The 12,409-nt window shown below is 38.8% G+C and overlaps 1 protein-coding gene across 1 annotated transcript; it reads right to left on the bottom strand.

Annotated features, from left to right (window-relative positions):
• Nucleotides 1-9,481: 9,481 nt before the first annotated feature.
• LOC104767797 (uncharacterized) lies at nucleotides 9,482-12,071 on the bottom strand. Its single transcript, XM_087501098.1, has 6 exons — nucleotides 11,712-12,071; nucleotides 11,355-11,627; nucleotides 11,024-11,263; nucleotides 10,742-10,960; nucleotides 10,116-10,587; nucleotides 9,482-10,029 (listed from the first exon to the last, which is right to left on the bottom strand). Exons 1-6 carry the CDS (start codon nucleotides 12,069-12,071, stop codon nucleotides 9,482-9,484), a joined length of 2,112 nt encoding a protein of 703 aa, XP_087357224.1.
• Nucleotides 12,072-12,409: the final 338 nt, after the last annotated feature.

Below are 12,409 nucleotides of genomic sequence, written 5' to 3'. Positions count from 1 at the left end.
ACTGTAGCTCCAACTACAATCCCAACAATCATGAAAACCGAAACACCTCCTCTCCCTGGGTTGTACGGAACTCTCAAAATTTGGAACTGCTCCACTTAAGTTGTTGTTAGATACGTCTAGAATCCATAGAAAGGGAAGTGCAGCCAAGGATGACCGAATTTCTCCTTCGAGGTTCTTTCTTTGGAGATAAACCTCTTCTAAATTGACTAAAAGTCTTACCGCATGTGATTACGCCACCTAGAGCCAAACCATAGAGGTTAAGGGATATGACTTGATGGTTTTGGAAGTTGCATTTAACATCTTTCCATTTGCAATAAGCAAATGAAGATATCGTAAACCATCTCAAAACAAAAAAGATCTTCTTATCTTTTTACTTTTTTTAACAAAAATATATATATATATATATATATATATATAAATGCAACAATAATGTTAAAAAATAGTTGGACATCGAAATGTACATAACATACGTCATATACAAACAAATAGTTCTTTTTTCCAAGTATTATAAAACAGAAATTCACACATGGATGTATATATACCTGCAGCAAAGAGACTTCTTAGACTTTTTCTCCTTGAAATAATTTGCACAATAATCAAAAGAAAAAAATTTGAATAAAATTAAGCAGAAACTATGAAAATTATAAGAAAAAACTGAGTAAAACATAAGTTAAATATAACTAAATACAAAGTTAAAGATCTAAAACTTGTGATATTAAAAAAAAAAGTTAACGTTCAGTAATTACTAACCCACACAATGTAGTTGCCGGCAAACAACATCGGCTGCAAACAACTGAACAAGTCAAAGACCCCAGTAATTTTCTCTAAACAATTAATTTTTCTTAATTATTTTCACAATATCCAAAAAGATAGACCAAAATCTTGTGCCTCAAACCGGTAGCACATCAATTTCGGTTTTAAATTCATTTATCCCTCTTTGTTATCAATTGTTTTCGAGATTATTCTCTTGATAGCAATCATGTTTCCCTGGGGATGTTCACAGTTCTCCTTTATAAACAATGCTGGAACCTCTTTTTCCTAAGACGTTTTCATTGCTGAAATCGTTAGTGGCTTTTCGAAGAATCTCTATTGTGTATGTATGACCACATTCACTTTCATGTAGGAATAAACTTTCTTTTGCTGTCCTCGGCGATACGTCAGCTCTATGGCTTCTCGAGCAATACAAGTGTTGGAGATGACGCCGAGCATTAAAACCCTTGTTGCACCCGTAAGAGCCATCTGCTCATTACATGCTTTGGTTGATACAAAGAAGATTTTCGCATCATGCGAGTTGTTGAACTGATTAATTGAACATTTCACGAGCAGAAAGGCTGGTGTCACCTATAATCATGAAGGTTTCTTTGCCATCTTCCCAACCTTTATTCTTAGCCACAAGCCTCTGGAGAAATATCAATGGGATGACATATTGGCTCACGACAATAATCTTCTCATTTGTATAGTCGCATAACTTCACCAAACCCAGGAAGATCTTTAACCCGATCTGAGAAAGCACTTAGCACCGGGTGAAGCGTGATTCCGAGTTAGAGCATGTTTTGAAACCCTTCGTTTTGGATTTTTAATGTCGGTTTTAAGACCACCGTGAAGTCCATCAACCCCGGGTCTTCATGAAGGAACTCTCCATTGTGATTGTAGATGATCTTGTTTGTCAACATCCTTAGTTCGGTTAAGTAACCAATCTTGTCTCCATGATCCGAATCTTGACTAAGTAAAGCTTCTTCCAAATCCAATCTTGTCTCCTTTATGTTGTTATGGTATAACGTGCTAGTGAGTAGAATCTTGTTGCGCGTTTTGATACGAGCAACATCCCTAAGAACGCCCATCATCTCGTTCTCGCTCTTAAACACGATGTTGGAAACCTGCTTGCCGCATATGAAGATAATACTCCGGTTACTCATAATTGTAGGAATAAAATTTGGAACTGCTCCACTTAAGTTGTTGTTAGATATGTCTAGAATCCATAGAAAGGGAAGTGCAACCAAGGATGACCGAATTTCTCCTTCGAGGTTTTCTTTGGAGATCAACCTCTTCTAAATTGGCTAGAAGTCTTACCGCAGGTGAGATTACTCCACCTAGAGCCAACAGCCAAGCCAGAGAGGTTAAGGGGTATGACTTGATGCTTATCGAAGTTGCATTTAACACCTTTCCATTTGCAATAAGAAAATGAAGATATCGTAAACCAACTCAAAACAAAAAAGATCTTACTATCTTTTTACTTTTTTTAACAAAAAAAATATATATATATATAAATGCAACAATATTGTTAAAAAATAGTTGGACATCGAAAAGTAAATAACATACGTCATATACAAACAAATAGTTCTTTTTTCCAAGTATTATAAAACAGAAATTCAACATGGATGTATATACCTGCAGCAAAGAGACTTCTTAGACTTTTTCTCCTTGAAATAATTTGCACAATAATCAAAAGAAAAAAATTTGAATAAAATTAAGCAAAAACTATGAAAATTATAAGAAAAAAATGAGTAAAACATATGTTAAATATGAAAAAATAAAAAATTAAAAGATCCAATATATTGTGATGTTAAATTAAAACAAAACTAAATGTTTAGTAAGTATTAACTTCACAAAAAGAACATGTAGTTGCCGGCAAGAACAACATCAGCTCTAAACAAGTCAAAGACCTCAGAAAGTTTTTCTAAAAAAATAATTTTTCCTCACCATTTCACAGTATCCAGAAAGATTGACTATAAATTCTAGTGCCTTATAGAGAATTCAATAAACTTGATTATTTAATATATAATGGAAATGTTATGTGGTAAGTTATCTATCTATTCAACTAAACTAATTTGATAGAACTAAACTAAATTTTTCCCACAAACTACACTAGTTACCAGTACCACTATAACTGTAAAGTTTCTAAAATAAAAGCCTTCATATTATTCTAAACGTAAAAACTTTAAAAGAAATATAGTAAAAACCGCATTTTAATGAATGATTTTTCAACTCGTATCGATTTACATTTTCTACTAGGTACCTAAATGACCATTTGAACAAAGTCACATGTTCTATCATCAGGTGATGTGATGTAGTCTTCATCCTCTTACGTGATTATCTCATGTTTGTTGTGAATCAGGTATTTTATGCCTTTTCTGGTTTTTCGTCCAGGCTTGCTCGACTCCACCAGCAAATCCGGTCGAGTGTAGCACTAATGGGAGAAAATTGCACCATAGTCAATTCCTATGGTGCCTTCTCGGACCGTTCGACATGCATTGCTTCCATGACAGCATATCCAACGACAGAGAAAGATCTACTCGATGTCGTAGCTCAAGGAACACAAGCAAAGCAGAAGATGCGTGTGGTGAATCAATTCTCCCACAGCATGACGAAGCTTGCTTGCACTGATGGTTATGACGGCCGGCTAATCAGCACAGAGTTTCTGAACCGTACACTAAGTGTGGACGTGGAGGCAATGACGATTACGGTTCAGAGTGGGGTTTCACTGCGTCAACTCATAGAAGATGCTGCGAAGTTCGGACTCGGCACCACATTGGTGGGGACTGACGGTTGGAGGGATGATGTCTACTGGATCCCACGGCAGTACTTGGCACAGCGATCGATCTGCTTTTCATGACTACATCACGGAAATGCGAATGATCACCCCTGCGGCACCACACCTAGAGCCAAGCCAGAGAGGTTAAGGGACATGACTTGAAGTTGCATATAATACCTTTCCATTTGCAATAAGCAAATGAAGATATGGTAAACCATCTCAAAACAAAAAAAAACTTATTATCTTTTTTACTTTTTTTTAACAAAAATATATATATAAAAATGCAACAATAATGTTAAAAAAATAGTTGGACATCGAAAAGTGAATAAAATACGTCGTATACAAGGTAAACAAATATTTCTTTTATTCCAAGTATTATAAAACAGAATGTATATAGCAAAGAGACTTCTTAGACTTTACCTCCTTGAAATAATTTGCACAATAATCAAAACAAAAAAAAAATTGATCAAAATTAAGCAAAAACTATGAAAATTATAAGTAAAAAATGAGTAAAACATATGTTAAATATGAAAAAAATAAAAAATTAAAAGATCCAAAATATTGTGATATTAAAACAAAACTAAATGTTTAGTAAGTACTAACTACGCAAAAAGAACATGTAGTTGCCGGCAAGAACAACACCAGCTCTAAACAAGTCAAAGATCTCAGAAAGTTTTTCTAAAAGATTAATTATTCCTCACCAATTCCCCGTATCCAAGAAGATTGACTAAATTCTTGTGCCTCATACCGAATTCAATAAACTTGAGTACCTTCTTTTCGTGCTCTTTATGATCTCGGCTCGTTTGCCAAATGATTTCGGGTCATATTTTAATTGCCTCTGTCACTTTCATCTCTGATTTTTTTGGGCGTGGAGACGCTTCTTATATAGATAGATGAAGATCCTCGTATGAGGAAAGAAGGTTTTGAGGGTGACGATCCAAGAGTCTCGTATGGCTCGAGGATGATGGTGTGAGAGTGCAGACGGTGCAGTTCCAAGGTTTCAAATTGAGAATGGACTAGTGAAGGAGTAAAAAATGTCTAAAACGTGGATATAAGCGTAATGATTGGATGTAAATCTCAGATATTGATAGTGGTTCAATCTCGGGTTGCTTGTGCTGACCGGTACGTTCATGTTTGTGTTGGCCGGCGGGGCTATTGTTGTTTTGACCAGTAGGGTCAAGTGGAGTTGTGAACCATTGCAACGGTTGTTGGAAGAGTTTTGCAGTTTGGGTTGCGGTGTTGTCAGATTCGAGGATGAATCTTTTGTTAAAAGGGGAGAATTGTAACATCCGCTAACCAACTTTGGAGTTGGAGTGTTGACCGACACCATGGCGTGGTGTCGCTCGACACCACAAGTTGGTTTTGGCTCGGGTTTGATTTATTTTGCAAACGGTTTGGCTGTTTGGTGGAATTGAACCAGAACCCTAGCTTTATAAGGGGACGGAAATCGTCTTCTCTTTTTTTTTGGGGAGGGGGGGGGGGGGGACGTCTCTTGGTCGTAGCTACCAAGGGGAAAGAGAAAAAGAGATGGAGTTGATGCCTCCAGTGTGAACCGAGTTTGCTTGTGGGGTGAGGAGTAGAGAGGGCTGAGTTCCAGTTATGCTGTAAGAGAGGAATAATGGAGATAGATCATCCTCATGGGTGTGGAGGAAGGATGGGAGTACTTGGTGGTGGATTGAGAGAGACAAGGAGGCTCTCTCCAAGCTAGTATCCAGGTTAGTCGTATTTTTTGGTGTTAATTTGATTACGGAATCAATGGTTCTGATTTCTGAAGGTTTAGGGGTTTGTTGCGAAAGAGAGCTTGAAGGGATGCTCTGTTCGTGATTTATGGGTTGGTGTAGTTCGACACCGTGGTGATGTTGATCGACACCAATACCTACAGATAGACATCGAGAACTGGTCAGGGATGACTACTTCGGAGTAACGTTTGGATGATGAAACGAAGTCTGATTTTGCTGAAATTTGGTAGGAAGCTTCATGGTGCTATAAGCTTCATATCCAACGGTGAGTTTGTGAAATGGAAGGTTGGTTTATGATTAAATCAAGTGTTTTTACTGTGGTTAGACGGTTTTGTGGTAAGGTTGAGGTGTCGAGCGACACCAATGTGGTGTCAGTCGACGCCAGCATGTTGTTGTGTGTTTGGATCATAGGATGACAGCTGGAGTTAGGTTTGCATGAGGGGAGATCAACGGAAGTGATGTTGTAGGTGTTGGTGTCAACCGCTACAAGGAGAGTGACGTTCGACACCAGGTGGAGGTGTCGTTCAACACTAGAGGAGTTGATAGTGAATTAGAGTATTCGTGGGAAAGTGTTGTCCATGGCTGGACGGAATCAATTATTCTATCCCACCTCTCTTGTTACTCGGTCGTTAGAGGTGGCTGGTTGTGCGACTCAGTAACTAGATGAGGTGGGGTTTGGTGTATTTGTGCTAGTTTTTGTAAGGAGCGATTTCTATGTCGGTTGTCTCGTCGGAATTATAGGGTTCTAATGAGATTGTTTCCCGTAGATCATGTGTGAGGATTGGTAATCTGGATGCGGTTGTTTCATCTCCACTTTGGTAGTAATTACTGTTTGAAATAGGACGAGAACTTAAAAAAAGAAGAGGTCCAATAGACTTCCAAAGTTTGAGCCACATATTATATATAAATAACTCACACCTTAATAATTCATTGTTGATCGTTTGATAACGTAGCTGCCTTTTATACCGTAGTAGTCAAGCTACTTTAATACTATACATTAATGTTAATTTTCATTTTTATTATTATATTACTAAATCGATTTTACTGTACTGATCAAGTTCTATTTTACTTGAGTTTGACTCAAATCTTTACTATAGATTTTCTCCAACAAATATTCAACATAGATTGATAATATTCTATTTTCTGTTTTGATTAAAAAATATATTTTCAGAAGTCTATATTACATCAAAAGGAAAAAATCAGATCATCTTTATCAGAAGTTTCATCTTCCTACTTCTCTGAAATTGGATTCTCATCGACTTTAGTTTTTTCCTTCAACTGTTAGTGACTAGCACTGCCTTCTTATCTTATCGTAATAAGGTTTATGTTCAATAAAACTCTCATCTTTGTTAAACAAACGTAGTCTATGGTCAAAGGAACACTTTTGATATAATTCTTTTTTTCTTGTTTTTTGTATGGTGTAGGTTATATTGTTCCATCGAGTATCAATTAATCTCACTAATTGAATCACATGTACGTTCGTTTTCTGCAGGTTTTTTGAACCTCTTAATTACTAAAATAAATAAAATGTTTCATACATGACTAATATAAACTATTTGTTTCCTGTACAAAGGTTGTCAGACGGAGAAGAAATCGAAATTGCAAGAGAACAACTCTAGGTTGAAGATTTGGATACAAAGATAATGCATTTGTTGGTGACATTAATAGGGTTAGCACAAGTATTGATTGCACATCAATATTTAAAACGGAAAGATTACATCGAGTATCCAACCCAACGACAAATCACAAGAATTATATATGCAATGTGTTACGAGAAGATAACGATCATTTTTGGGAGTTATATCGTATTAATCCAGAGGTGTTTCTGAAGCTATGTCAGCTTATAAGAGATATGACACATTTAAAAGATACAAGATTCATCTGCGTTGAAGAAATGATTGCCACCTTTGCCAAAATTCAAGGTATGGTCACACTAGAGATATTTTTGGAAGATCAAAATTTGCTACAAGTACAAATTTTCATAAGGTTATGAAGGCAATAAATACAATTGCTCCGAGTTTGATGGCCAAGCCTAACATTATGGTAGCTTCAAGATTTTATCTTTATTTCAAGGTATATATACGTAGTTTATATTTCTTTCTATTTTGTTTACTATTGTGTTTTTTAAAACTAATATCTCAGTCCTATTTTTTCTTTTAGAATTGTTTGGGAGCAATTGATGGTATACAAATACTTGCTATGGTATCTAACAGTAAGTCTCCAAGCTACCGTAATCGAAAAAGAGTAATATCGCAGAATGTATTGGCTGTTTGCAACTTTGATATGGAATTCATATACGCTCTCAGTGGATAGGAAGGTTCAGCACATGATTCAAAAGTATTATATGATACTTTAACAAGAAAGACTAATAGATTTGTGGTTCCACAAGGTAATTATTATATTTTATGATAAACTAATAATTTTATGTATCATATGATAAGCTAATAATTACATATTATATTTTTTTCCCAGGAAAATTTTATTTAGCTGATTGTGGATTTGCGAATAGACGCAAATTTTTGGCTCCTTTTCGAGCTATTAAGTATCACTTCCAAGATTTTACTGGCCAAGGTTGCGATCCGGAAATTCCTCATGAATTGTTCAATCATCGTCATTTATCTTTACGAAACGTGATTGAGAGAATTTTTGGAGTTTTCAAATCACGGTTTGTAATATTTAAAACCGCTCCTCCGTTTTCTTATAAAACACAAACAGAATTAGTGTTGGCTTGTGCAGCCTTACACAATTGTCTGCGCAAGCAGTGTCGGTCAGATGAATTTCCTGTACTTGAAGAAGAATTTGGAGTTATTGATGAAGAAAACATGGAAGACAACACTCCATTAGATGGTTCTCAAAATAATGAAGAAGTTTTTGAGACACAAGATCAAAAAAGAGAAAGTGATAATATATGGAGAGAAGCAATGGCTCAGCAAATGTGAAGCCTATACTATTATCTTTTTTTTTGGTAGAAGAGGGGGAAGCAAAGCCTCCCCATTTATTAAAAAAATACAAGAAAAAGCAAACTACTCTCTGACAGTTCGTGCATGAGTGCACCCAACAACATCTTCAAACAGTAGACCTTGAACACAATCAGGCCTAACATCCAGAGAATGAAAATCTAAAGGAAGAGAAAACGCATATTTCGCTAATCCGTCTGCAACACAATTAGCCTTCCTATACACGTGACAAATACGGACTAACCAGTCCTTCGAAATCAAGCCATAACACAAACGTACTAAGAAAGACAGGGGATGATTATCATTGATCTCTGATGTTAGAAACCCAACCACTACCTTAGAGTCCACCTAAAGCTCCACTCATGTATAGCCCTTCTCCCATGCCATCACTAACCCGTAATAGACTCCCCACAGTTCTACAAGAGGAGCTAAGCAGAACCTGATATTCAAAGCAAAAACCGCAAGCCAATTACCTTCACCATCACGTAGTACACCTCCAGTTGTCGCCTTCTTGGGGTTACCATGCGAGGCCCCATCCGTATTCAGTTTTATCCAGCCAACTCGCGGAGGAGACCATGCTATAAAATGTTCCTCACTGCCCCCTTCAGCACGCTCACCACGCAATGCCAAAAACGCCATATCGCACTCCTCTGCTAACTTTATTAAGAAACGAAATCTGTCACGAAACTTTCCCAAACCACCAAACACATCTCCACACCTCCACTTCCACCCCCACCAAACTGCTCCCGCAAACAAGGTAGCCCAGGAGTAGCTTTCACTTCCCGCAGTATCATTCAGATTAACAAATAACAATTCCAACAAAGAGGCTGCAAAGAAAGCAGTACGCTTACTCGACTATACTATACGCTGCCAAACTACTGCCATGGCCAGAAAATCCCGCAAAACATGTAACAGTGTCTCCTCTCCACCGTTGCAAACAGAACAAAGACTTGAAGTACTCAAGTGTCAGCAAAACCGTTCAACATTAGTCATCACCACTTGATGAGAAACAAGCCAAAAGAAGCACCGAACTCTCTCTGTAGTCCTCACACGCCAAATACAATCAAAGAGTCTGCTCATGTCCTATCAGTGAGCATAATTCCTGCACAATAGCCTATATGCCGAACTCACAGTGAAGCATCCATTCGCTGTCTCACCCCACGATAGTCGATCATGGGCACCAGTAACATTATCAATGACTACTGATTTCAAACGAAGTTGTACCGTCTCCGCTAAATATGGAACCAACTGACTCAAATGCCACTTGTAGTATTCTGCCAAGCATCACGAGCTCTCATTTCCAACCAATGTAACGGCAACTCCGCAGTTTCCACGTCTAACAAAGGCGTATCTAGGAGCCATTTGTCACGCCAAAACCATATTTCACTACCATCACCCATCACCCAGCTCAGTCCTGGTAGTACCACCTCTCGCAACCCCACACATACACTTCGCCAAGTTGAAGACCATGTTCCTTTAGGCACCAACCACGATTCGTCATGAACACTACCCACTTTATATTTAGCCCTCAAAATCCGTGCCCACAAGTTATTGGTATCATGCAGTAAACGCCATCCGACCTTTCCAAGCAGAGCTTTATTCATCCCTTGTGCTTTACGAATCCCCAAGCCACCTTCACACTTAGGTAAACACACGGTATCCCAAGCCACCAAATGGAGTTTCCACTTCTCCCTTACACTCCCCACAAGAACCCTCGCGAGACTTTGTCCAAAGAAGCCCATATTGACTTTGGTAAGCAAATGGTACTCATTGAGTGAATTGGGATGGATGATAAAACAGCCTTAGTCAAAGTTAAGCGGCCAGCAAAACTCAGAAATATCTCCTTCCAATCAGATAATCTCGATGAAACCTTTTCTAAAACCTCACCAAAGGTCTCTTTGTTAATTCTTTTATGAAGGACTGACATCCCAAGATACTTCCCTAGGTATTTAGTAGCCTTGATCCCACTTGCCTCACTTATCCTCTCCGCTAGATCACGACCTACATTCTCCGAGAAAAATACTTTTGACTTCTCCAAGCTCACTTTTTGTCCCGAGGCAAAGCATAATCGCTCCAACACCTTCCGACTAACTCGTACTTGTGCAACAGATGCCTCAGCAAAAAGAATTAGGTCATCGGCAAAACAAACATGCAAGAGTCTTTGGCCCCCTCTCGACAGACAAATTGGTTTCCATTCTTTTGCATCCACTGCTAACTCAATCAGGTGGCACAGTCTCTTTAAGCATAGGACGAAGAAGTATGATGACAAAGGATCACTTTGTCGGAGTCCTCTGGATGGTCTAAACGGTCTCGTCTTCTCTTCATTCCATAAGACCTTCATTGAAGGGTTCTCCACACACTGCATAATCCAACAATGCCAGTTATTAGATAGACCTGCCACACATATAGTATCCTCCAAGAAATCCCATCGAACCCGATCATAGGCCTTCTCAAGGTCCAATTTCAGCAACATCCAACCTTTTGTTCCCTATCTTATGTCGCATAGAGTGTACTGCCTCTTGAACCACCACAATGTTATTCGTATTCAATCTTCCTGGAATGAAACTCGTTTGAGCAGGTCCAATAAGCTTAGGCATCACTTTCTTCAGCCTAGTGACCATTGTTTTCGTAATCATTTTGAATAAAATGTTGCATAAGCTTATAGGCCGAAAATGGGACATTAACTCCGGTTTCGCCACCTTTACAATCAGAACAACTAAAGCATCATTCGCCTGAGGAGGTAGGACTCATGACTCAAAAAACTCCAGGATAAACCGAACCATAGAGGGACCCACCACATCCCAGCTAGATTGATAAAACCCCGGGTGAAACCCGTTTGGTCCAGGAGCCTTAAATCTACCCATGCTTCTAACTGAATCCTCCACTTCAACAGCAGTAAAAGGTTTACTCAACTTTGGAAGCTCCCCATGAGTTAACTTAAAAAAACCAGTATGTAAAAGACTCTCGGCTTCCAGATCAACCCCCTCCAGCGAGTACAATTTCTTATAAAAGGCAATTGCCATTTGTTCTAACTCCTGTGCATCCGAGACCCATCTTCCCTCGTCATTTTTCAGCATTTCAATCCTATTCTTTTGCCTTCGAATAATAGTGGAGGTATGAAAAAACTTTGTATTCCTCTCCCCCAAAGCAATCCAATTCCAGTTGATCTTGCACCCTTGTAATCGACGCAGACAGACGCTCTTTCCGTCTCTGGATATCTCCAAATGCTTCATAGTTCCACTTCTTAAGCGTAACTGTCAATCTCTGCAAAGCTAATTGTGTTGTAATCGCTATATCCCAGGACGATGCCAACATATCTTTAAACTCAAGATGGGACAACCACGCAGCTTCAAACCTAAACGGTCTCCGCCGCGGATCACACTGAACCTTTGGACTCATCTGCACTTAAAGTGGAGCATGATCCGATGCCTGTGTCACAGTTTTTTTGTGACATCTTAGACGTGTCTGAGCACAACACAACACCCTGTTCAAGAACTTAGCCACATAATTATGAACCACACGCCCTCTCCGCCCTGTAAATTTATAGCCCTTAAACCCCATGTCGATCAGGGAGTTAGCGTTAATCAACGAACCATGCTCCAGTGAATCGGGAGACAAACGTCCATTACCGCCTGACCGTTCATCTAGCCGTACTACAATATTAAAATCACCACCCACCATAAAAGATTCACTGATCCCCTCAATCACTTCACTCAGCTTATCCCAAATCCCACATCGTCCGGTCGGTGTAGGATCTGCATAGACGACGATTATATGCATCGGATTCACTCCATCATCCACCCTGGCAAGAACAAGCTTTTCGGAGGACTCAACAATTGACATGAAACCGACATCCGTTCGCCACAATAAACAGATCCCTCCACTTTTTCCTACGGCATCAACCTAAAAGGAGTGATCATAAACTAATCCCTGACAAATGCGAACTGCTTGATACCCACCAGCATGATTTTCAAACAGAGCAGTAACTGCATCTGGGAGTAGTACTGATGCAGAAGGAGAGACCACTGGCCTATTATAGTCATTCCTTGACAGATAGACAACGCCTCAAGTCAGTTTACGAGAGGGAGCTGATGGCAATCGTTTTTGCCATACAAAAGTGGAGGCATTATCTACTCGGAAGGAAGTTCCTGGTGAGAACGGATCAGAAGAATCTGAAATTC

This window comes from Camelina sativa, chromosome 19, assembly GCF_030686135.1.
Source record: "Camelina sativa cultivar CO46 ecotype springtype chromosome 19, ASM3068613v1".
Classification (NCBI taxonomy): domain Eukaryota; kingdom Viridiplantae; phylum Streptophyta; class Magnoliopsida; order Brassicales; family Brassicaceae; genus Camelina; species Camelina sativa.
This window is presented reverse-complemented; position numbering and strand designations above follow the sequence as displayed.